Source organism: Micromys minutus (genome assembly GCF_963924665.1).
Source record: "Micromys minutus genome assembly, chromosome: 1".
NCBI classification, from domain to species: Eukaryota; Metazoa; Chordata; class Mammalia; order Rodentia; family Muridae; genus Micromys; species Micromys minutus.
In genome coordinates this window covers 220,450,726-220,477,807 of record NC_137969.1, presented here as the reverse complement: position 1 = coordinate 220,477,807, position 27,082 = coordinate 220,450,726, and the positions used below count along the sequence as shown (strand labels likewise).

Here is a 27,082-nt window from a genome sequence, read left to right as displayed (position 1 = left end):
ATAAACTGTGCAGGCTTTATACGTGCTGACATCTTGTTCAAGACTATAATCTTTCCAGTCCATGCTTAGCTCTGAGGGAAATATGTCTGACTAAGGTTGGGTCAAGTGACGGAAACTTCCTTTTAAAAATCACAGAAACAGACATGGTGGCACATTCCTGCCATCCCGCTCTGGGAGAGAGGCTGGGCAGTCGGGCTCAAGGCTGTCCTCAGCTGTGAAATATGTTCCGGGCCCGTTAAGGCTAAGTGAGGTCCTGTCTAAATAGATAAAACAACAAAAAGCAAAAAATCTGAGGTGCAGCTCACATCCTCCCACTCTTAGGAGAGTGCTTGCCTGGTTTGCTCCATTCTCGCCTGCTGTGTGGACATTCTGGTGCAGACTCCAGACTTTAACAAGAATCCTTGATTTCCTTTGGGTAACTAGTCACTTTTTCGTTTCTCAAGAGCGTGGCTTCAACTGACAAGATTATTTAGAGTGTTTAAGAAATCTCTTCAGTCAGGCAAGATGGCTCAGTGTAAAAGTGCTTGCTGCACCTGTTGAAATTCAAGATTGTTCCCTGGAACAGGAAGGGAAGCAGAGAAGTGACTCTTTTACTTCCATATACAATATTCTTCACAAAGTCCCTTACAATGTGTGTGTCATAGGCACAAAACATAGAAAGTAAAACTACCTTTGTGATAGACTGTTGATGTCATAATCACATAGCACTAAGTTCAATATTTTTCTTGTTGTCCTTGAAGTTCTAGGGACGAACCCAAGATTTTGGCACTTGCTGGGAGCTGTCAGTGTTTGGCCTATATCTCCTGTTCCCACCCCCTACCTCCTTTATTTGAGATAGGGTCTCCCCATGATGCTTGAGCTAGCCTTAAGCTCACAGTGTAGCCCAGGCTGCCTTCTGACTGGCCATCCTGCCTCTGCTGCCTGAGTTCTAGAGCTGTGTGCCACTCCACCATCTAACAGCTTTGTAATTGTTACACCAGCTGAGGCCTTTTCTGACCAAAACATAGTGTGGAGATACATCCTTTCACTTTGTGAATTCTGTAATTCACAACATGCTGCTGCTTCTGAGCTACATTTTAGAGAAAGCAAAGTGTGATTGCTGGAAAAGAGTAGAGAAGAGAATCACAAGACTGGTTACTAAGCTGTCTGTCTTCTCTCTATGCATGGATCATTGGAAATACTTAGAAATAGACAACAGAATACTATGTTCACAAGGTATTTGACTAAACCATATCAGAAGTCTATTTGTACACGTTATTTATTTTTTTAGTACTTTTGTTGGTGTATTTTAAGCTGGTGTGACACAGTTGCCATGGTTATTGTTTTATGGGTTTTCTGACATTAGATCTGCCTTTCCAGTAGAATGATATTTTGCAGGACTTCTGTTTACAGTTAAGGATTGCTTTTAGTGCATCACAGTGAGACTTGAAACCAGGAATGTTAGCTTTTTGTTCATAGACCTTATGAGACCGTGAGTAGTAATTTATTTTACCACCCCAGTTTTCCCTTTAAAACCTCGAGGGTAGTTTTTGTTTTTTGTTTTTTGTTTTTTTAAATTCCAAGGTCAGTTTGTTTCTTAAGTGCAGAACAACTTTATGCTTATTTCTAAATGTATCTGAAGTATTTCCTCCAAGTTACTTTATGTTACATCTGCTTTCACAGGACCAGACTAGAGAAATCAAATTGTTAGTCCAGGTAGAAAGCCTGTTGGCTGAATCAGGCCTGGGAGGTGGATCTTTTTTACCTCAGGACAAGGGGTCATTTAACTAAGTCTGGAATTCTTACAAGAGTTGAAAAACAAGTGTGTTGAAGAAGTACGGTTGTGTGGGCAGTGAAGATTTAATCATATTGTGACACGAACCCTCACATGTCACTGGGAAAGACTCTCTTACTTGAATTTAGAAAGTTTCAAGATGGAAAAAAATTCCATCTAATTTTGTGAGTTGTCTTCCCCATCATCCCTTATTTTGACATGAGATATCTCTATGCCACCCCCGCCTCAGGCCACATCTACAACTCCTTGACCGGCCTGCAGGCACATAGCATCACACCACAGCAACTTTATAAAAACATTAAGTGCTAATGGGGGAAGGGGGCAGTGAGAGGGTTCAGCAGCCATAGCTGCAACCCAAGCTTCATCCTGGAATCAATATGATGAACAGAAAGAACTAATTCCACAAGTTGCCTTCCACTCATATATACATATTAAATATATCCTAAAAAAATGCTAACAGGAATACCAAATTTAAGTGTTAGAGTCTGAAGCTACCAGGCTTCTATAGGAATATTTGTTAGTTGTATTTCTGGACCCATAGAGATCCCTTAGTTAATTTTTAGTGGCCTAAAAGGCTAACACATTTTAAAATAAAAGTTTTTAATTACATTTATTTATTTGTGTGTATGGGGGGAGAGTGGTCAGTCAGAAGACAGCTTTTGAGAGTTGCTTCTCTCTCTGGGAACTGAATTCAGTTCATGGGTTTGGCAGCAAACACTACTTGCTAACTCATTCCACCAGTCCCTATTATGTCTTTTTTTCTTAGTTCTATGGTATGTGCCCTTGTCCCTGTGTTGACTAGTCATTGTAGCGTTTGTACTGTTCATTATAAAAAATGGTGGGTTTTGATGCTGGTTTTGGTTTATTGAGACAGGGTCTCACTATTTAGCTCTGGTTTTCCTGGAATTCCCTGTGTAGACCAGGCTGGCTTGGAACTCACAGAGATCTGTCTTTCATTCCTAATGCCAGGATGTGTATGTTACCACTCTGTCCAACAGTGGTGTTTAAAAATGCTGTTGACTTAGCACAAATAAAGGCAAGTGTCTGACTAGTCAAGTGTTCAGTTGCATTCCCTGCCTGCACTTGAAATTTGAAGGTGCCTGTTTTACTGAAAAGTGCATTTGAAGAACACCCAAAGTGACTGATTCTATTAGATTTCGACCCCTGAAATTACATTTAAAAACATTCTGTGGAAGGATCCGTGGCAATCCTGCGGAAGGATGCTGTGATGGCTTTGAATGGCAGGCCAGACGAGCTGCTTGACACATAAGAAACTGGTTGTCAAGACCTAGGTATTTGTCAGATATTTCTCTAAAACAATGAAGGCAAATTGATAACACTTTATTGCTGATAGAATTTGAATACTAGAAGCATAACTGAGAAATTGAGCTTTAGAAAGTCTGTATCTGTCTTATAGTGTCTATATGTTTATAGTATAGCATATATTTGCCTTACAGTATATTTGTTATATACCAAGCATTAGACTGTTCTTGGGAGAAAATAAAAATGTGATAAAGATATTGTGAAATGGAATGTGTCAATATTTGAGAACTCTGTGTGAGTCAGTGAGCCAGTATTTCCTAACTGTAAGATAACTCATGCTAGGAGCTCACACAATCAAGGTCCATTCAGACTGTGCTGTGGTTGGATAGTTCATCCGCATCATTTCAGATTCTTTATCACAACCCATTGGCTTTTCTTTTTTTTCTTTTTCTTTTTTTTTCTTTTTTACTTTTTATGCTCTCTCTCTCTCTCTCTCTCTCTCTCTCTCTCTGTGTGTGTGTGTGTGTGTGTCTGTCTGTGTCTGTCTGTGTCTGTCTGCATATGTACATATATGTCTATATACACACATACATATAAACGGAAGTATATACATGTGCAGGGAGTCCAGAGGCTGGAATCGGGAAGCATTCTCCATTGTTTTTCAACCTTATTCTTTGAAGCAGAGTCCCTCAGTCAAACAGAGCTCAATGGTCCACCTCGCCTGGCTAGCCAGCCTGCTCCTGGATATCCCCATCTTGACCTTCTGTCGTTGGAGTGCTGTGCCCACCCATCCTGACCCAAGTCCTTGGAGCTAAGCTCCAGTTCTCTTGCTCAGTGTTCTAACTTCTAAGCTGCACTGCAACTCTTGTTCACAAATAATAGGTTGTTTTGATGTTTGTATTAAAGAAGAATATAATTCTGTAAGAAGACTTGAAAGTACTCCCTCCCAACCTTGATTTTTAAAAAAGTATACTTTAACAATAACAATAAATTCCAACAGCTTGAATAGTGAAGTGGTTATAAACCTGTCTTCTGATATACTGAGTATTAAAGAGTGTTACCGAAAATGTGAACAACATGATTCTGTATTATCTTATTTTCTTAAGCCAGGGTTTCCCAAGTCAACAGCCTACCCTTGAACTCACAGCCTTCCTGTCCAGTCTCTCAGTGCTGGGATCTTAGGCATGTGCCAGTTTCTTTCTCTATAATAAAGATCTAAAAGAACATTTATTCTAAATATATTTACATATGTTTATGTTAACATACATTTTACTATAAAATGAATTGATACATATTTTAATTTTATTATTATTAATTTTTATTTAAATCAGCTTTTCCTTATAAAAATATAAAACAAATATTCACACATATGTGACATGTATGTGTGTGTGCATATAAAATTAATGCTTTTGGGTATGTTTGCTAATTTTAAGTGTGTAAGAAAAATGCAAGTGTTGTTTTGGGCAGATGATAATGATCATGTTTGTCACTGGTTTTGTGTGAAACATTACATTTAATCTCATTATTCCATTGCAAAATGAAAGAAAGAATTCAGAAAATGAACATTCTTAGACTTATACAGTCAGGAAGGAACAGAACTGGGCTTTGAGCCCAGGTTTTCTCTCTTAAGAGTTTTGCTTCAGTAATGTTGCTTTGTAGTCTGATGTGGCCTATAACGTAGGTTTATTGTACAAAGAAAGAGAATAAACATGGGTCCTGCACTGTTTATCTGAGCAGTTGAGATCGACTCTGTCTGTGAGACTGCTGCTTCCAAATGAGAATACTGTGTCACACACTGTAGTGCTCAGAAGAAGATAACGTACTCTCTTCCTTTCTTTTCAAGATTTATTTATTATACACAAGTACACTGTATATCTTCAGACACACCAGAAGAGGGCATCAGATCCCATTACAGATGCTTATGAACCATCATGTGGTTGCTGGGATTTGAACTCAGGACCTCTGGAAGAGCAGTCAGTGCTCTTAACCGCTGAACCATCTCTCTTAAAGAACAATCACACTCTCTTAAAGAAAGTCTGGCAGTGATTATGAATAGTCCAGAGTGTTTGGGAATCTTTTGATCTGATAAGTCTACCTTTAAAAATATTTATTTGTGCTGTATGATATGAATTGTGGAGTACTTTGCTAGAGAAATACTATAGAAACTACTTAAATATCTGCATAGGAGATTGCATAATTATGAGTGGAATTCAGTATAAATTATGAGTAACAGTTTATTTACCAAAATGGTTTGGATACTGTTGACACAGATTATTCATAATTTATTATTTGAGTGGCAAAAGTATCAAGAAATGCAAATATGTATATATATATAAATAGGTGTATGTTTCAGAGGGAGGGTGAACATGAAATGTTAACAGTGAGCTCAGCAGGTCAAGGTGTACTTACCATCAAGGTGACCTAAGTTCAATCCCAGGACTACATGGTGGAAGGAAAGAACTACCTACCTACCTACTTTTTTTACCCCCTACCCCCAACACACACGGGGGTGGGGGGTTAACAGTAATGTTCTCTATAAACGGCACCAATAATATAGAGTTTTATTTGCTTTGTCTAGCTATATTTCTTGCTTTTAGTTTTAAAAATTAAAATTATAACAGTGACTATGAGTCACAAGAAAGGCTGACAGGATTCCTGGATTGATAGGATAACTAAACCCTGTCAGTTTTAGTGTAGTGTGCTTTCATGGTTTTCAATATTCTCAATGAATTCTAATTTGAAGTTAACCATAACCTTTTTGTTGCAGCTTGTATATGAATTTTTCATACGATTTTTGGAAAGCCAAGAATTCCAACCCAGCATTGCCAAAAAATACATAGATCAGAAATTTGTATTACAGGTAAGCAATTTTTTGGTAGTTGTATGTATGTAATCTGCTTGCTAACTCTTTATCTCTTTTTCTTGGATATTGTTAAAAATGACAGAAACTTTGCTGGTGAGATTGTGTTGCATCCTAAATAAATGTTTACATGGTAGCTTTTGTTATTGCCCATTAAAAGTAACAGTACCTTTAAAAATTATTTGTAGTAGAATTTAGTTCCATACTAAACATTCCATAAACATCAGGAATGGCCATTCCTAAATCTTTGTAAGTTCTCTTTTTTTGTAAAAGTTTAATTATAGAAGAATTTCATGACTAGTGTGTACGAACCTTTAAAAATTGTATCTGTTTATTTATTTTGTGTGTATGTGTATTTGTTTGCTCATGTGCATGTGGAACTGTAGTGGAGAGGTCAAAGGACAGCTCCTCCGGAGTTGTTTCTCTTTGCCTTGTGGGTTCTGTGATTGGGACTCAGTTCATCAAGTTTGGTGACAAGTGCCTTTACTGCTAAGCCATCTTTCTGGCCCAGTGTGTGAATCTTTATGTTGCTTTAAAACTTACTATCTAGGATAGGAAAGGCTCCTATTCAAAATGAGCAGGTGTGCTCGTGGGTGCAGAGCACAAGTAATCAAAGTGTGAGGACTGTAGCTGTCTCTGCTGGGAAATGGCTCAGTTCAACACTTTAACATTTCCTTGCAGAGATTAATTCTAGCCTATCCATTTGGGGCAGCCTAGAGAACCTGTGTTTCCTGGTTTCTCATCTTACATCTTGAAAGTGTCAACTACATCTTCTTTTCTGCCTGAGATTCGGGATAGTTTGCTGAAACTGAATTTTAATGAGCACCTCCTTGTTCCTGTTGTCTTTATTCATGTATGTACCGGACACTATAGTATACAGTATACAGTATACAGTAGTCATGTATGCACTATGGTATAGTGTACAGTAGATACGATACTGGCGTAGAGTGGAAAGTGCTGTATGGACTGCTGTTCCTTTGGTTGACATATGGATGCTTTGTGTAGGGAAGAAAGTACCTATCTTCCACAAAGATGTTCATATAAGCAGAACTTAAGAAAGAACCGTAATTATGGCAGATAGCTAATCTCATATGCCTTGACAGGGTAAAAGCCACTAACGTTCATAGTGAGCTCATGTCCTACCCTAATTATACTAGGCTCAGAATTTAGAATATCCTCATTGAGCCACAGCTAATATTTTGTTCAAAGTGTAGGAGGATCATAGAATCCAACCCAATTGGTACCAGGAACAGGCAGGCTGCTGAGAGCCGAGGCTTTGTGGGTGCTCTGGATGTTCTGAGATTCCAGCTGGGGGCAGGGAAGGAGAGCTGATCATCACTCTAAAAGTGGGGGGTTCTTTAGTACTGTACACCTCTTTCTCTGGGTACACAGGCAAGCTACTGAGTTTTGCTGTGCACATAGAATCCACTGGCGCTGCATTGGTGTCATTGACTTAGAGCTGTTCCTGTGCATTCTCTATCATGGATGGAGTCAAGTCTATCAACCTTTTCTCATTTATTCCACTTTGAATCCTTCAATAGATTATAGAAGTCCTTTTGTCTTTAAGTATGAAATATAACTCTGAACACTGTGTCTGGAGCTTGGTCAGGCCAGTTCAGCTTGGTTTTGCCACTTTATTTGACACTCAGCAGGTTAGTTCTCATCCACATTGACCTTTGAATAGGCACGTAAGTTTGGTGAATCCTCATCCTCATTACGTTTTCTGAATAAATGTACTTGGATGTGATTTGGAACATTCCTTATTCCCTTGGCCCAGACGGCTTTATTGAGCCTGGTGTCAATGCGCACATCGGGAGTCCCCATTTCCTTCATAGCAGATTTCCGAATTTCTTTGAGTGCCGGAGGACCACCTTTCTTGAAGCGCACTCCATGGATGCGCTTGTGAATGGTGATGGGGGATTCTCGGGTCACCACCTCGCTGATGGAAGAACATGGAAGAACGGCCCTTCTTGCCACCTTTCTCTGCGGGAGCCATTCTGCCGGGCAACAAGTTTGTGGCTCAGATTTCTTCCTTCCTCCCTTCCTCCTTCCTCCTTTCCTCCCTCCCCCCCTAAAAGATTTTATTTATTATATGCAAGTACACTAATGCCTTCAGACACACCAGAAGAGGGCATCAGATCTCATTACAGATGGTTGTGAGCCACCATGTGGTTGCTGGGAATTTGAACTGTAATCACTGAGCCGTCTCTCCAGCCCCATGACTCCGGTTTCTTAACGGGGACATTTCTATAACATTTCTTAAGGTTGGATGATTTTGCTAACTTATGTTGAACTTCTGGTCTTGACTGACTTTCATAGACTGCATGTTATGGTTTCTTTTTTCCTTTTTTTTTTTCCTTTTTTTTTTTTTTTTTTTTTTTGTCTTTGTTATATAGCTTACAGTCTAATTGTGAAACTGGACATGCATTCTATGGAGTATCATCATCTCTCTTCAGTTTGGAGATATTCATGGATCTTTATTATTACCATTTTATTCACAGCCTTGTATTTATGGCCTTTTTGACTTTTGACTTGATTTAAGTTATTAATTAGAATTGTGCTATTTGTCAAGACTGGTGGAGACCTGTAATGGGTTTTGGGAAGTGTCTCTTTGTGACAGAGTCATGCATCAGTAATGACTGGAAATCAGTTTTGTTTATAATGAGGGCAGAGAGACTGGCTAGACGCCTGGGCTTATAGCATTCCCCTCATTCTTGAGCTGTGTAACTTTATCATTAAAGAAGTCCCACACACCTGCAGCCTCAGCCCTTGGGAGGTCTTCACAGGCTGAAGTATGGCAGTTTGAATGAAAAATGTCCCCATAGCCTCTGGTATTTGAACACTTGGTTCCTGGTTGGTGGAGCAGTTTAGGGACCTTTGGGAGGTGTGGCTTTGTTGGGAGAAGTAGGTTATCAGGGGCAGCAGGCTTTGAGATTTATAACCTCTCCAATTTTCAGTTTGTCCTTACTTGTAGTTTATAATGTGACCTTTCAGTTTCCTGAGTCTGCATCCACACCTGCCACTTGTGGTCACACCTCTCCCTGCTGTAATGGACACTCATCCTTTTAAAACTAGAACCAGAACAGACTCTTCATCTGTAAGGTGCTTTTGGTCATAGTATTTTATCACAGCAACAGGAAAGTAACACATAAGGAAGGACTGTCTCAGGAAAATGGGGGAGATGGGATTTGAGGCAGTGAAATACTGTTCCTTAGCCGTATGGCATAAAATAGTAAACTTGTAGGGCAGCTGTTTGATTCTGGCCTGGGTGCTTGTAAACTAAGGGCTTGGCCAACCTCCCTAGGGTTATTTCCTAGACAAAAAGATTAAGTGAAAACAGTGAGTCTTTCAGTATCTGGTAGGTTTTGGCCACTTCATTTTTCTGGCCTTTGTCACCCTGATCTGATCTACTTGCTTTTTCTCCAGTCTACTAATGTACACCTTTCACTTCTTTGTCTATTTCTGAGCTCTTTGGTGGTTTGTTCCCAGCTTGGGCTCTGGCAGGGTACATAAACCTTTGGGGCTTAAGGAACCCTTTGATAATTGCCATTATCCCATCCCAACCACATCTGTCTTGCTGTGCTTTGCCTTAGCTGTCCCTCACTTGTAGGTGCTTCCCACTCGGGATTACTATCAAGTCTTTTCTCCAGCCTCCTCTGTCCCTGCTTACTTTCCTCACACCTAGACAAAGTCCAACCTTCTGTGCTTTGTGCCTTAGGTCGTGGAAAGCCTTCATACTCATATTTTTCACAAAACAAAATAACATTTTTATTGTACGTTTTCTTTGAGCAAACCTTATTTTCTGTAGGTGCTTTATGATCTCAAATATTTTTGGTGGTTTCAACCAGAGACTTACTAAGTTAAAGCTTATTCTAGCCACAAGATTTATACCTGTTTTTTCTTTTTCTTTTTTTTTTCTTTTTTCTTTCTTTCTTTCTTTCTTTCTTTTTTTTTTTTTTGTTGCAAGTAAATGTAATTCTTTACTTTTTTCTTTCCCTGGCTATCTTCCTATCAGTGAATACAAAAACAAAATAAGAATGGAGCTGCTTTACCATGCTGTAGTGGTCCGAAGGAAGCTGCTCTGCAGTGTGCATAGAACTAAGGAAGGACTCTTGTGCATGCTCACAATGTTTGGTTCCTAAGCTCGAGTTACTCATTCATGCTGTGTAGACTGCAGCATCACAGCCCAGTGCAGTTGCTTGATCTGCTTTGTTCATTTGGAAGGATGGATACAGAGTTACCTTCAATATAGAGCGCCTTATTGTTGATGCTTCGGAGACTCAGTGTCTTCTTAAGTCACAAGTTGGCTTCTTATGGAATGGCTTGTACACTTCAGTTCACTTGCTGCTTCTTTCTATCAGTGAATCTCATTGTTACTAAATACTCATCCTTTCAGACCCTCTCCATCTCACTGTCTGCTTGGTTCTAATAGTAATTAAAGATCTTCACCCTTTGGAATACTCTTTTAGTGCTGTGAGTTTAACCCAAGGCCTTACATTGGCTAAGCATATGTTTTACTGCTAAACTATATTCCTCGTTTTTAAATAAAAATTTAAATATATGTGAAACTTAACAGTAAAACTTTACAGAGCATTGAATGAATTTTGGACTACAATATATTGCTAGATTAAAGTAAATTTGCCATCACAAATATGTTTATATAATCTCTGACTTCGTTTGTATATTTGGTATACTTTTTTTTTTTTTTTTTCCTCTCCTCTGAGACAGGGTTTCTCTGTCTTGGTTAGTCCTGGTTGTCCTGGAACTCACTTGGCAGACTGGGCTGGCCTCGAACTCAGAGATCCACCTGCCTCTGCTTCCTGAGTGCTGCGATGAAAGACACTACGATGCCCAGCTAGTATAGCTGTAATTAAAATCCTAGTCTTCTTCTTCTTCTTCTTCTTCTTCTTCTTCTTCTTCTTCTTCTTCTTCTTCTTCTTCTTCTTCTTCTTCTTCTTCTTCCTCTTCCTCTTCCTCTTCCTCTTCCTCTTCCTCTTCCTCCTCCTCCTCCTCCTCCTCCTCCTCTTCTTCTTCTTCTTCTTCCTCTTCCTCTTCCTCCTCTTCCTCCTCTTCCTCCTCCTCCTCTTCCTCCTCTTCCTCCTCCTCCTCCTCCTCCTCCTCCTCTTCTCTCTTCTTCCTCTTCTTCCTCTTCTTCCTCTTCTTCCTCTTCTTCCTCTTCTTCCTCTTCCTCTTCTTCCTCTTCTTCCTCTTCTTCCTCTTCCTCCTCTTCTTCCTCTTCTTCCTCTTCTTCCTCTTCTTCCTCTTCTTCCTCTTCCTCCTCTTCCTCCTCTTCCTCCTCTTCTTCCTCTTCCTCTTCTTCCTCTTCTTCCTCCTCTTCCTCTTCTTCTTCCTCCTCCTCCTCTTCCTCTTCCTCTTCCTCCTCCTCCTCCTCCTCCTCCTCCTCCTTCTCTTCTTCTTCTTCTTCTTCTTCTTCTTCCTTCTTCTTCTTTTTCTTCTTTTTCTTCTTTTTTTTTTTTTTTAATTTAGAATCTTTATAGTTCATGGGATACATTTTTGAGAAAGATACCTAATAGGGTACTTTACATAATTAAATAGTTCTCAGTACTGAAAAAAAAGTCTATTCAGGAATATTAATTTAAATTGTGGTGTTGGGGCAGGAGAAGGGATATAGCAGAGGCTTGGGTGGAGGGTACTCTTCTGGGTAAGTCAGAAGCCCATCAGAAGATATGTGCTTGTAAGTGATGGACAAGCACACATGGCATCTGCTCATTGAAGTGGTCAGTTCTGGAGAGGAAATCTCATAGTATTCTGTCAAGTTAAGAATGCAATCCAGCCAGATGTACCTCCAAAGGTACCAAATGCTTCAGTGTTGATGATTATAAGGTTAGAAAAAAATAAATATGTCTTTATAAGGAGTTGATTGGCGAAACTACAGACACTCATGTAATAGAACATTCATTAGTTAGTAAAACAAATGAGAACATTGGTACCTGTGATGTGTTTGAAGTGGTACATGCACATTATAGAGCCCTATAGCTTTTGAGACTGCCTCTGTGATTTTAGGGGAAGGCATGTCTGTGTCTTTGTCTTAGTTCATTCTAATGACCGCTCTTTTCTATGAGAGTTGTGCTTCAAGCTCCCAGTGCATCTTGGCCCCTGTATCCAAGTACAGTGGTACAGTGGTGGGCGAGCGACGGCCACTGAGTGCCCCGACATGGATACAGATGGTTCGTGTTTGGGTAGGATGCAGAGGGACACTGAGGCCTTCTTATGCTGCTCAGAACGACTGTTTAAAACTCTGGAATTTCCCCTTTATTGTTTTTGGATCCTGGTGCAAAACTTAGAGCAGATATGTGGTTCAGGCAGAAACAGTTTTACCTGAGACTGGGCAATTTCTAAAGAGCAGAAACTCCCTTTTACAAATCCGGAAATCAGACAGTTCAAAATTCGTGTGCTGACATCTGGTGAGCATCCTATTGCTGTGTCCTCACAGAAGGCTGCAAGGTACAGGGTGCAAATGGGGCGCTCCTGAAGTCACCTTCTTACCGTGGTAGGACTCTATTCATGGGTACTGTTGTGATCTAAACACCTCCCAAATGGCTTCACCTCTGCAGGATTGGAAAGCAAGTTTTCAAAACCTGAGTTTGGGGGCATGTTTAGACTATAGCATTATGCATTAACACTTCTGGAAGGAAACATATCAGATTGTAGGTAATTGTGGAAAGGATGTGATTGTCTTTTCCTGTTTTTTGATCCATCTACCCTGTTAGCATTTAAAAGAACTGTATACGCCATAACACACATAAAGCGGTTTCTGCTGCAAGTCCACTCTCATTTTCTTTGCATTTTTCATAAGCCATAGCTTATTTGCACATTAGCCTTCCTGAAACTATATTTTTATAGCCATTTTATGACTGATATACATTGTATTTCCTTTCTTTCAGGACTTGGGTATGCCCCTTTACAGTCTGGAGCTTTCTTTCTGTTTAGTACTTCTTCCCTGCCATGAGGCAGAGTGGATAGGTGGTTAAGTGTAGAGGCTGGTTTGAGCTCAGAGTCTCACTATGTCACCCTGGCTGGACTGGGACATGCTGGATAGACCAGGGCGTTCTCAACCCTGTGACCATCCTCCTGCCTTTGCCTCCTGAGTGCTGAGAATATACGCATGTCACCAAGCCCAGCTCTACTAGTTTTCACTGTGTGCCCTTGGACAAGCCGCACTACCGCGCTTGCTGTCCGTCACTTTCTTCATCTGGAAAGTAGATGTCAGACAGATATTTATCAGCAGGTTCCTTGCAATGCCAGGATGTAATGAGTGACGCTCCCGACAAGGCCAGGAACACTGCTTATCTGCGGTCTCCAACCACGGATTCACTGAAGATCAACTTTGTTTTGATAGCATTTTACATTGTTTTTTTTTTTTTTTTTTTTTTTTTATGGTTTCAGGTTGCAAAGTTATCCATTATTAGCCTGTTACATTTGCTAAACATCTTATGATTATTTGACATCTGACTTTTAATCTAAATTTCTTGAATGCCCTTTGGCTCATCTTTTTCTTCTTTTAGATGTCACGTGTAGTTTCCTGTCTCTCGAAATTCTTTATCAGTTTTACATTGCCAACTGATTTCTTCTGACTGACTGGTGTTGTATTTGAATGTGTGTTTGGAGCAGGGATGGATGCTTAGATGTGTACAGAGGCAGTGTGGCTGTGATGGCGGAGTGCTAGCTCTTCTGTCCACTCCCACTAGCCTGCATCATCTAGGCCAGACAGTGTCCAGGCTCCTAGGGCTTTTAAAGAAAAGCTGGAAGTCTGGATTATGGATGGATTTCCAGACAGAACAGCCTGTCTTGTTGGGTTTTGTTGCAGAGTCTTTGAGTGTTTCCATTTGAAGGGCCTTGCTATTCATCCAGGAAAGTTCCCTACTTGAGCAACATTGTAATTTTATAAAGTTGAGATTTATAGAATCTCTATCATTTTTAAAATGTAATCATCTAATCTTTGTCAAAGATGGCTACTGTGTAGTGCATCATGTTTGTGGCAGTGTAGCTTTTAGATTTATGTAACCTGCAGACCTGCCTCAGCTCATGGAACATTTGCTACCAATAAAGATCATTTTCATTTGCTTAAAGGGTCTTAGGAAATGGTTTCTTCTGACTGCCGTTCCTGTCCCTCCTTTTAGAAGCAGGCTGATTGCCAACCTTGGATTGTGTCTTTGGGTGAATCACTGTGGCTCTTTAGCAGCATGTTTCTAAAGATTGCCTTCAACCCTCTCTAAATCAAAAACAGTCAGTGGTTGCTAAGAGACACAAGTCAAGAATCCCCGTAACATACCTACTGCTGGAAATAGCTATTTAGCAGTTTGTACTTCACATTTGCAGTTATATTTAGACCAAAGTTGCATCATTATTATGCAAATTATACAAATCATTAAGTTTGACCTCAAAAGTGATCTTTTGATATTATATATTTAAAGCCTCAAGATAAAACTGGACGTGGCCCAAACCAAGCTGTGAATGACTTTTAGCTTCTTGTCTGAAGTAAGGTCCATGAGACTTTGAATTCCTACTCTAACACAAAGATATTTTCCCGAACAAGTTCCCTGAATGTCTCAGAGTGTTTACATTTCTCTCTTAGAGGCTACAACAAATAAAACTAGAGAATTTATTTTTGTCTGAGGTGTTAGCCTCACCACTTAACAGAAGAACACCTCATTTCCTCCTTTTTTTTTTTTAAAGATTTATTTATTATATATAAGCACACTGTAGCTGTCTTCAGACACACCAGAAGAGGGCATCAGATCTCATTACAGATGGTTGTGAGCCACCATGTGGTTGCTGGGAATTGAACTCAGGACCTCTGGAAGAGCAGTTAGTGCCCTTAACCACTGAGCCATCTCTCCAGCCCATTTCCTTCTCATCTTTAGTTCAGCATTTAACTCCAGACCTCTCTAAGGAACCAGTGAGGTTTGCTATTAAGCCTGATGACCCTACACTTTAGGTGGAAACTTAAGGGTTCTTTGGAAAGTCAGTTGGATGGTGTTTTCCTGGGGCAAACATGTGAAGGAAAGTTTTGCTGAAGCAGACACAGGAGAGAGGATGCTCTGCTAAAGCAAGCACGTGAAAGAACATGTGATGAAGGATTATTTGCTAACTATGAGCATGTATTTGGTCTGCCTTACATTGCATATTTGAGCTTCATTTGTCAGGACTCTCTAGAGAGAAACACACCAAAAAACTTCTAGTGGTGTGCTGCAGTTCTTGCTGCTTCTGTGGACTCTAGCTAGTTTGCAGAGGTCAGCTGAGACAGACACATGTACTGAGGTAAGACCCATGGAGGACACACAGTGTTTGGAGGGTGTATAAAAAAGAATTGACAGACAGTGATGGAAGCTGACCTTGTCTTGCTGGTGGAGCTAGCTCTGCAACACTTGTTGTGTACATCATGTGGTCCAGGGACTAAAGCTTTTCAGTTTAGAATAGCTATTGCCAGTAGAGCCAGAACCTTGGCGCTTGAATCATGGTGCTGTCAGTTTGGATGAAGACATTTAGAACATCCAGTCTTATTCATTATCTGCTTGAACATCTCTTTTGTAAAATAATGCATAGAAAACACTTAGTTTGTATATGCACACGTGTAGTGCATGGTAGTCAGAGGATAATGTGCTGGAGTCAGTTTTCTCCTTTCTACCAGATAGGTCCTGGGGATTGAATTCAGGAGTTTAGGCTTGGCAGCCAACACCTTCACCCACTGAGCCGTCACCACAACCATCCACCTATCTCACCTATTCCTCTGAACTCGGGTCTGTTTGTCTTCACCTTCCAAGTGCTAAAATTATAAAGCATGGACAGTTACACTTAGATTTCTTGAAAATGCTGTTCTCAAAAATGCTGCTTTATATGGAAAAGTATGTTTGTCCCCTTCTGGGTCCACTGTAGTTGTGACATAAAATATAATTAAGTCAAAACATACTGTTTGCATTTGTATGACTGTGTGCGTGGTCCTGTTGATAATCCAGGTACTGTGACCTTCCTATCTTTTATTATTGTTCATTTGTTGTGTTGTGTTTGTTTTAGGGTAAGGTTGACTTTTTCTTTAAAGACAGGTCTCGTATGGAAGCCTCACTATGTAGATCTTCCTGTCTCTGCCTCCCGAATGCTGGGATTAGAGGCCTGCACCATCACAATCAGTTTGTATTTCTTTTTTAAAATGTTATTGATTTGTTGAGAATTTTGTGCTTTGATCATATTTCTATCTCATTTCCTTGCAGATCCCTTCTCCACCCTTGCAACTTTGTATTCTTCTAAAAATATTTAAAATAATTTTAAAATATGGATTTATTTTACTATTTCGTTATATTTGTGTAAGATTGTGAATATGTTGTGGACACAAGGAATGCAGGGCCTTAACCACTAAGCCATTTCTTCAGCTCCCTGCCACACCTTTAACTCATAAAGACCAATTTGTGCAGTTGTCGCTCCCCTCTGAGAGAAAACTATCCCCTTTTTCCAGCACAGAGCTTTTTTAACCCTAAAATTAACAATTGCTGGATGTTTCACCCTGTTCTTTCTTCTGTTGGTCAATTAATTCTCCCTTAATTCTCCAAGGATGGACACGCACACAAACACACGGAGACACACACGTGCACATGCCAGTCTGTCTGTTGTGATGTACTGGTTGCTTTCTCAACTCTGCCCACGGCCTCATTCTGAGAGCACCTTTCACCTTTCTCCGGGGACATGGGTTTGTTCAGTTCGATTTATCCCACTTGCTATACCCCACCTCTTGCTGTTTCTTAGGGAAGCATACATGAGATGCAAATTCTTGGACGTGACTTGTCTGATAACAGTTTTTACTATTTATGTACACTTCGAACATATCCTTAACTACTCGAATACATTGTTTTGGTAATCTAATCTATCCTGAGGTATTTAAGGAATTGCTTCATTGACTTATAGCTTCCAGGGTTGGTATTGAAAAAATGAGCATAGTACAATTTGTTGTCTTTTTTTTTTTTTTTAAAGAGATCTGGAAACTTTTGAGACCTTCATACCTTGTGCATGAACTATATTTATAGAGGAACACATGCCTTCCCCACCTCACAATGCCTTGGGAAAATTGCACTGAGTTCTTTTTCAGATAATTTGCCTTCTTCACATTGTTTTCCTGTCTTTGTGCCTTTCTGGTTGGCTGGTTGGTTGGTTGCCTGCTCGTCTCTGCTCTGCTTTTGAACCTGTGGTCCAGTTGCATTCTTCCTCCACGGTCCCTGCTGACTGCTAAGGGAGCTGGTTCTGACACTTAATTTATAGTCTTTCTACCAAGATGTGTATTTTCTTCTCATTTTGACTTCCAAACAGTCTCTCTCTCTCTCTCTCTCTCTCTCTCTCTCTCTCTCTCTCTCTCTCTCTCTCTCTCTCTCTAATATTGTGATTATTGTGTTATAGTGTTCTACTCATTTGTTTCAGGAACCTAGTATGTTGAGAATGTCATTTTGCAAGTTTTCCCTACTCCTTTTTTTTTTTTTCTTCAGCATTTGGTTCTTTATAACTGTCATTACCTGCTCATCTACCAAGACGGGCTTAATGCCTGCTTGTGGGTTGTGAGCATGTGTACTTGTTGTCTTTATAGCTGTGACACTCTGTGGGGATAGTGGCTCACAGTAGGATAATTGAGCAGGACCTTGACAGCCCACTGAGAACTCCTCGATATTATTATACCTATAGGTCTTACCTCAGGATCCAAGTGTCACTCAAAGGAGACCTCCTGATCTCTGCCTTACCCCCAAACTGGGAGCTTAGCATTGGCTAAGACCTCACTGACATATGCAAGGTTTCGGTTAATCCTGTTACTTCAGTAATGCTTCATTTAGCAGTATTTGATATCTGAAACTGGACAGACCATAAGCCTTTAGAACACCGAAACATGGGTGTGAAGGAGATTGACAACTACAAACTTTGAAGCGGCTCTGGCTCTCAGTGCCTTCCTTCTTAAGCCCCTGTAGCTTCTCTGCTGGAAACTGGCACCTTGTTAGCATCCTCCCTCTGGGAGGATGGAAACCCCTTAGAAGGAGCTAGAGGAAACTGGGGTTGCTACTTTTTGTCCATTTTCCAAGTTGGGGAAACCCACACAATGTCTGACAGTCTGCTCTGTTTTCCAGGCCCCTTTGCTGAGGGCGGGGTGTGTGTGTGTGTGTGTGTGTGTGTGTGTGTGTGTGTGTGTGTGTGTGTGAAGTGGGTGTGGTAGATGTTTATATGTTCATTCTAAAGTTAAACTCTGGGAGCTCCCCCACCCCTTAAGTTGGCTCCAGTATGTTAACATAGTTGTCTTTGCTTTGTAATCAATTTGGAAACTCTAGGTTTTCTTTGACAAGTTACTGTGGTATGGTGGATGACGTAATCTATAGATGTTGAGAATGGTGTTGTGGAAATCAGACCTCATCCTGCTTCTCCCCTTTGGCCTATATGCCATAGCCCCACCATAATGTTTCCAGAACTTCCTTGTATAGGCAGGTCAGCAGGGAGCAGCTGAATATGGAAGCTCATCTTTCTTTGTTGCACAGGATGGTGTGTTTAGCAGGACTCTGCAAAGGTTCTCACTAAGACAGCTTTTCTGTTCTTTTTGTTTGTTTGTTTTTCAAAACCTAATGGAATATTTAGTTAAATAATCTGTGTTTAATTGTATAGTTGTTAGACTTCAGATTAGCAATAAAGAAGCACAGTTGACTTAAGTTTAGCTGACATTCCACCCCCACAAATCTTCTCTCATGTCAGTTGCACATTGTTCATTAAGCCTTTCACTTAAAGTAGAAACCCAGTTAAAAATAGAACTTAAAATGGTTAATAATTTCCAATAAACAAGGACTGGAATGCAGTAGATGGGTTAGATGTCTTGTGTAATTTTGAGTATCTCTTACATAAAGAGATAATGAGTCAGTCCAGAGCACACATACCCCTCCCTCTCCTTTCTGGCCTGTTAAAGCCACATGTCTTTGTTTTCTAAGCAGAATGCTTACCTGTGCAAGTAAATTGTTAACTTGCTAGTTGCCTCCCATGGTTAGCTGGAAAATTTTTCCAGCACTCTATGTGCTCAGCAGCAAGGATATCTATGGTATGAGGAAAGACCTCAGTACATACTTGTTTATTTTATTGCTAAATGGGCAGAGATATGACAGTTATTGCTAAGTGTCATCTGTCAGGTTGTTGCCTACTCCATATTCCTTGGGAACATTGTACTAATTTGGGTGTGATTTAATTGAGAACCACCAATCTGCCTTCCACCAACAGTCTTTTGCATTTGGACACTTGATAGCCAAGGTGATAGTGTGGAGAAATGATAAGGAACCTTTAAGATGAGTGGGAGGTCCCCAAGGCCTTTGGGGCATACTCTTGGTAGGGATTGTAAGACACCAGTCTCTCTCTTTCTCCGATTCTGGTTGGAGTTGTATTCACTTCCTTGTTGTATAATTGACCACCCCCTTATCAGTGTGCTCTAGGGTGACCTTGCTGTGGAGCTGTGTGTGTTATACCATTTAGACAGTCTGCTTTAAATTGAGATTGAAAGAAAAAAAAAACCTAATTTTTTTATATGTACTTTGTTATAGTGGCAAAAGCTGATAAATAGACACTTGTCTCAGTTTGTGTGTGTGTGTGTGTTTGTGTGTCTATGTGTGTTTGAGAGACAGAGATAGAGACACAGAAACAGAGACCGTATGTATTGCGTTTCCTCTTCCAAGCGGAGTTAGTAGATCCCTTATACATTTGTACAACATCTTGAGATATTTGTGCTCTTTGTTTATTTTTATCCTCATTAGACTAGACTCTGAAAGCAGAGTATATCTGACTTGCATATCACTATATCCCTGGCACCTCCTTGACCATTGGCTAGCCCTCAATATACGCCAATAAATATTTACTAAATAGTCAATTTAGAACAAACAGAACAGATGATGAATATGAGCATTGTAAAGCTAAACTGTGTACTGTTTCACTGTTCAGACTATTCTTTAATTTTTACTTCCTGCCATATTTGAAGTTACTTTATTTCTAGTTAACAAATTTTGCCCAAAAATGTCTTTCATCAAACAAAAATATGTAACCAAATGATGTCCATTTAATTATTGTCTCCTCTGTCAGGTTCACCCTCACAGCTTCATCTCTTAGACTCATTTATGTATAAATATATATAATCATGTGTGCATAAACACACATGTATGGCCTTTTGTGAGAATGAAGGCAGGCAGCTTTTATTTGCATACTGAGTTGGTTTGTTTTACTGTAATTGTTATGGACATAATAAAAATTAATAATGTTAAGGACTGTTTCTAAGTTTGTTGTTCTTCACTCAGAGAAATTTTTCCCAGTATAATTTTTACAAAATAGCAGATTTGTGAAATCATACTTTATGAAACATAAAGTCACCCTTTTGAAGTTTACAATTCAGTGGTCTGCATCTATGTATCTAAATGTATATATGGGGGTTAGGTGTGTGTACATATGTATGTATGTGCATGTGAAGGCCTGGTGGTCATTCATTCCTTGTGTGCTATTCACTTTTGTAGAAGACAGTACCTGTCATTGGCCTGGAGCTCACTGGTTGCCTGGCCAACGAGCCCCATGTATCTTTCTGTCTCCTCCCAGTGCTGAGATCATAAGCATGTAACATTCAGCTTTTTATATGGGCTCTGAAAATCTCCTACCTCCCCAGCCCTCCAGTTTCAACAATTGTAAACACACAGGACTGTGCAACTATCCCCAATATTTTCAGTTCAGATAATTTTGTTTTGTTCATTTCTTGTCAAAGTTGAATCACTTGATTTGGAGATGTGATGATTATTCTTATGTTTTCTTTATCATTTGCTCCTATCTTTAGGTTGATTATCCATCTTGAGTCCATTTGAATATGTAGTATGAGCTCTAGAGGTCTGACTTAGCATTTTATACTGTCTGTCTGTTTGTCCCAGCACCTTCACTTGGAGACCTTCTTTTTGTACTGAAAGTCTTAGCATCCCATGGAACCAGTTGACCATGAATTTGAATTTTTTTTTTTGTGGACTCTGTTCTGCTGACTTACATAGCTATCAAATGTCAGTAGCATTCTCTTGATTACCACAGGTTTATATTGAATTTTAAAACAGATTGTGAGTCATCTTATTACCAAAATTGCTTTGGCCCTTCTAGGTGACTTAAATAAATTTTAGAACCAACTGATTTTGTTGTTGTTGATTGCCTGATATCCAGGTCTTATTTAGCTATCCTTGAACTCTAAGGTCTTTAATTTTCAGCTTCCTGAGTGCTGGGATTATAATGCCTCTAATCATATATATCTATATATAATGTTCATATATATATATGAATATGCACACACATACATACACATATACATATGTGTGTAGTGGTGGGGGACTCTGTCATTGAGCTTTATCCTCATCTCTTCAACAAGAACAAAACAAAAACTTTGGATCTCTTACAGGAATTAGATTGCACCCAAAGTGGCTCCTGATACTTCGCTTAAGACTGAACTTGTTTTCTCTTTTAATGGCATAAGATTTGGGACCATGTTATCAGAATTCTATGGCTATTCTGGTAGAGTGGAGGGGCTTTACTTGAATTTATGTTTGTACTGAAAAGTCAGGTGTTAGTGATGTAGTGTTGAGGGCCGAGGACTTAGGCATTCACGTCCCAGTGCTAATGCTTCTCACTGTGACATCACCAGCAAGTTATTAAGCTTTCTGTGCTCCAGTTTGCTTATCTGTAAGGCAAGGATAAAACTACCTCACAGAACTGACCTGTGTAGATTGCTTAGAAACTCATGAACACTGCATTTGCTGTTATTGCTACTGCAGCATGATCTTTCTCCTGGACATAAAACCCTTTTCTCAGTGTAGCTGGCTTCCCTAAAGGCTACTGCTGTGTTGCATGTAACTTTTATTTAGTAGCTTTCTGAAGAGGGAAGGGAAGAAAGAAACAGAGGGATTGTAAATAGTGAACAATAGAATTTCTAAATTCTTTACTAAAGCCGTCTCTGACAGCCTTCTATTGTTGTTTACAACAGCTTTTGGAGCTATTTGACAGTGAAGATCCTCGAGAACGGGACTATTTAAAAACAGTCTTGCACAGGATTTATGGCAAGTTTCTTGGGCTTAGAGCATTTATCCGAAAACAAATTAACAATATTTTTCTAAGGTAAGTTGATGGTGGGAAAGCAATAGAATAAAGCTGATGTTTTTGCAGAAGCATTAAATAAGCCTGCAGTAGTTGAAGGCAATGCGCTAACTTCTTCCCCTCCCTTCCCTTCTCTCTACTCCTCCCCTCTCCTCTCTTCTCGCTTTTTTCTCTTCTCAGGTTTGTTTATGAAACAGAACACTTCAATGGTGTAGCTGAACTGCTGGAAATATTAGGAAGGTAAGTATTTGCTATTAACTGCTGGTTTCAGGTGAGCCTCATTCTGCAGGTCACGTTCAGGATGCAGAAGGGAATGCTGGCTGACCTGGAGCTCTCGCTCCATGTACCTTGGTCTCTCATTTGTGCTTAGCCTGTTTCCCAAGTGACTCTAAAGGGCTAACTTTGTTCTTTGTTCCATAATTATATATTGTTAACTCTCCCTCAATGACCGCTTACTCAGTGATGGAGTCTGATTGGGTGTTAGGCCAGTGACAGCAGCAAAGCACCTTATTCTCTAGCCCTAGCATGTAGGCCACCTGTCCTTTCTCAGTTCTCCTGAAAGCAGGTTTGTAATGAATTGGAAAGACTGCATAGCCAGGTGTGGAGCTGTAGGCAGCTGCTGCCCTTGGAGGTGGAGCCAATCAGCTGATGTCGCTGGGCAGAGCGATTGCTTAGCCCTTCCTTCTAATAAGAGGAGGAAAAGGTGGGATCTCCTGCTTCCTCTCAGTGACCTCCCAAGGCTGGTATAGGAAGAGCAGGTCAGCAAGGTAGTCTGGAGATGGACAGCTCCTGCTTTAAGAGAAGGTTAGTTGTTCAGAAGACCAGAAGGAGGACAAAACATGGGTTTGATAAGAAGCTTTGGGCACCATCTGCCTGTTTGTTGGATATGTTCATAATTAAATTTACTTCTGTTAAAATTCCTGCTTAATAAATGATCTCTATTGAAGTAACTAAAAACAGTCTTGAATGTCATTGGTGGGGTTGGTTATGGTTTTTGGACAAATATAAATGAAGAGTTAGCCAGCTCATAACAACAGCTTGTCTGGGGTCAGTATGTGGGATAACATTGCTAACCCTCTCTCTTCTTTCCCAGTATTATCAATGGCTTCGCTTTACCACTTAAGGCAGAACACAAACAGTTCCTGGTGAAAGTGTTGATCCCTTTACACACTGTCAGGAGTTTATCACTCTTCCATGCCCAGGTAGAACTTTCAACTAAACCTTGTTTTTGATACAGAGTCTCCTCCGTGGCCAGGGTTGGCTGTAAATTTTCAGTCTTGTAAATCTGCCTATTTCTTTGGAGTGCTGGGATTGCAGGGGTGATCCACCACACCTAGTTTTAAGTACACCTTCTGAAACAAAATAATAAGTTTGTGTACCTACAATATAGAGTGTTGTCTCAGTACAAACAGACACAGCTCCTGTGTCACCCTCACTGTAACTTCTGTCCTGAGCACTGCACTCAGTGTATGGGAAGCGTGTCACTGGAAGGCATAGCTGATGGAGTGGTATTTTTAAGTTTAGCATTCTAAGACTCTGGCTCCCTTCTCTTTTGAGTTTGCATTAAAATGTAACACATTTTTCTTAGCAGAGTTCCTTCTTAAATCTGAAACTCTGTATTTTGAGGAAAGAATTAGTTCATATGTTCCAGATTTAGCACACCATCAAAATTTTGGTTTTTAAGAGGATAGGTTTTCTGTTCAGGAATTTTTCTGAGGCCTTTAGAAAACTTGTCTTTAGTCTGTGCAGCGGGATATAGCATTTCATGGTTATTTGAAAGCATTCCTGTTGGGACTGGGAACACTCCCCAGATTCTGACTTTGGCAAGTGTAACCTTTGATCTCTTCAGGTTCCTCCACAGGCACTTGCCTGGGTTTTCACAAAATGCCTGCTTCCCCGTAGAAACTGAAGCCCAGAGCTTGAGAGGTAGCCCAGTCTTAAATGTCTGTGAGATCTTTCCAGGCTGACCTCCCAGCCTTTCAATAGCCTCCAAAATCTAGTCTCAGTGCTCTTTAAGAACAAAATTCCTCTGGAGCCTTCTATTTTGTCCTTGACTTGAAAAACATAGCTTTTGGCTGCAGTCTCTGATGCTACTCAGGAAGCTGAGGCAGGAGAATCATGTGGAGCCCAGGAGTTCAAGACTAGCCTGGGCAACATAGGTGGATTCCAGTTCTTTTCCTGAGGGTTCAGATGAAATGATGGTGAGGTTAAGCAAGTCTGGAGAGGTTAAGCTTTAGAGAGGTGGTACAGTGCGCTTCCTCCTTTATTGTGTCGAGCTAATGCTCTGTCCTTTCCTCTTCCTTCCCGTTCAGCTGGCATATTGTATAGTACAGTTTCTGGAGAAAGACCCTTCCCTCACAGAACCAGTAAGCTTTATTTTTCCTTTCTATAATGTGAAAAAATTTAAGAAAAAAGAACATCTTTATTAAAATCATGTCAAACATTAAATGCCCCATTTTTCCCCTTTTTCTTTTAGGTTATTAGGGGGTTAATGAAATTTTGGCCTAAAACATGCAGTCAAAAAGAGGTAAGTACTTAACATCAAAGAGTGCCAGTAGTGAAGGAAGTGCTTTGCCATGTTCTCACTGTAAGGCCAAGCACACATGAGTATATGCCTCATCTAAACCTGGCTTTGTAGTTCCATGGCAAGGCAGTGTTCTCGGTTTTTACTGGTAATAAAAGTGAGGCTTCAAGAAGTTTAGTAGCACACCCAGGCACACTGAATGAGAGTGTGCCAATAGACTAGACTCTGCCTTCTGAACTCTGACCTGGGCTTCTCTCCACTGTAACCCCTACCAAGCCTGTGTTCAGTTATTTAGCTCTATTGAGGTCACTTTTGTAGTGGCTGTGCATAGCACGAAGGTTTGCTGTAATTGTAGATAGATTCCTGAGCATCCTGCTCCAGTCTCCATGTTAAATTGCACTATAGGTGAGGGCTTACAGTGTATAGTCTCAAAATATACAGCACAGCTTGACACACCCAGGAATGAGGCACATACAGTCACCTAATCATGTGTGTTTGTAGGAAGTTCCGAAGCAGTAGCTTGAATGGTTACTGTCTCCACTTCAGATCTGAAGCCCTCTCTAAGCCTGGAAACAGAGGCTACCTATCAGCTTTATGTCCCAAGAGAATGTATGTATCTTGATAAAGGATGGGATATATAGGAAGAGCCTCTTCCTCACATCAGCTGTCATTCCAACCCTAGTCAATACAGCTTCAGCAAATTTTGTTTCTTAACAGCATAAGGTGAAAGGCATATGTACTGCCCTTTGTACCTTGAGATACGAAAAAAGTGTCATCCTTCATATTTTAATTGCCTGTTTAGCTTTCCTAATGTTATTTTTAGTGAATAAATAGGTAATATCTTTATCATTTTCATTCTATTTATACAACTGTCTGAATCTATGTCTCTTGCGCCATTGTGTGATCTTCAAGCTCTCTTTTGCATACAGCCTCGAGGCCTTGATATTTACTGTGCTCTAGAGAGATGGGAGAGGGGAGAGGAAGAGCATGTGTGCATGTGTGTGCATGTAAGCATAGAAAACAGGTCAGTGTGTGCTGATGTGGTTACTATGTTACCGTAACAGAATGAAGACAGCTAGCTGCCTGTCTAGTGACTGTTCTCTTGTGGTGGTGTGGACTAATGCACATTTGTTCAGGAGTCTCAGCCATTACTTTTAAAAGTGGGGTTGGGTGAGGTGTTAAATATCTTGGTTGCTAGCAGTGGGCAGAGTTCCAAAGGCCTGAACTTTGGAGGGCAAGGCCAGTGATTTGCTTTAACAGAAGGCCCTGTGTTGAGGTCTTTGTGTATAGCAGTGGGTATGGTATGCACATGGAGGCCAGACAAGAACTCTTGACACAAAATTTGGAACTAGGCTGGCAGCCAGCAAACCCTGGAGATCTTCCTGCCTCAACACTCCATAGCAGTTGGGTTTGCAGACATGCATATGGTCTGGCCTGTCTTTTTATGTGGATGTTGGGGATTTGAACTCAGGTCTTCATGCTTTCATAAGCAAGTACTCTTACTCACTGAACCGTCATCCCAGGCCAAAACAAATAGAATAAGTGTCTGGTTTACTTGGGTTTTGCTTTTTTTTTTCTGTTTTGTTTTTTTGCTGTATGTGTATACATTTTTCTTAAAATTGTAAGTAAAGTTGATCATGTGGAAATTTTAGTGGTGGATCTCATATTTTATGTTTTGTTCCTATTTATAGGTCATGTTCCTTGGGGAGCTGGAAGAAATCTTGGATGTGATTGAACCATCACAATTTGTTAAAATCCAAGAACCTTTGTTTAAACAAATTGCCAAGTGTGTTTCTAGCCCCCATTTTCAGGTTAGTAGTAAAGATAACATGAGTCAGAGTGGTGTGTGCCATGTGAACTCATTAAGCCAAACTTCATGAAGACTAGCTACTTTAAAAAAAAAAAAAAGACTTATTTTTTTTATTTTTTATTCTGTGTCTGTCTGTGGTTATGCATATATGAGTGCAGTGTGCACAAAGGCCAGAGGCATCTCAGATCCCCTGGTGCTGGAGTTTGGGTGGTTGTGAGCTGGCTAGTGTGGGTGCAGGACACTCTGCAAAAGGTAGTCAGTTTTCTCTTAGTAACTCAGCCATCTCTCCAGCCCCTTGCTACTTGTTAACAAATTGTTACCAGATGTTGAGCACCTCCCTCTAACAGGCCCCATCTTTTAACTTCAATTCTCACAATACCCTGCAAGAAGACATAATATGTTACCAAAGCTGGAAGCTGTAAAATAAGCTGTAAAATTAAGTGAAGTGAGCTGCTGGGTTTCTCCAGTGTGTGAGGAGGAGGGGAGAGAGGCTGGGTGCTGTTCTACAAACTGTCCCACTCTTGAGGCTGCACATGCCTTGCTCTAGGTTCCAAGTATACAAAGGCATGTCGATGGATTTTTATTTTAAATGTGGCTTATTGCAAAAGTCCAAAGCCCATGACCTTTCCACAGCCCGCTCTGCCTCCTTGTGGTTGTTTAGGGAGAACACAGGGGAGGTGCAATTGGTGTTTTCAAGGAAGTCCTGACAGCAGTGCTGTGAAACCCACACAG

At 40.3% G+C, this 27,082-nt stretch overlaps 1 protein-coding gene across 1 annotated transcript in view; it reads left to right on the top strand.

Moving 5' to 3' along the window:
* The window catches only part of PPP2R5E (protein phosphatase 2 regulatory subunit B'epsilon), a 141,380-nt gene that overhangs the window by 101,102 nt on the left and 13,196 nt on the right, over window positions 1–27,082 (top strand). Inside the window, exons 5-11 of the mRNA XM_080935203.1 lie at window positions 5,805–5,897; window positions 21,907–22,037; window positions 22,197–22,256; window positions 23,110–23,218; window positions 24,329–24,382; window positions 24,493–24,543; window positions 26,232–26,351. Of these exons, the coding sequence (XP_080791329.1) occupies window positions 5,805–5,897; window positions 21,907–22,037; window positions 22,197–22,256; window positions 23,110–23,218; window positions 24,329–24,382; window positions 24,493–24,543; window positions 26,232–26,351 (618 nt within the window). The remainder of the gene's footprint in view (window positions 1–5,804; window positions 5,898–21,906; window positions 22,038–22,196; window positions 22,257–23,109; window positions 23,219–24,328; window positions 24,383–24,492; window positions 24,544–26,231; window positions 26,352–27,082) is intronic.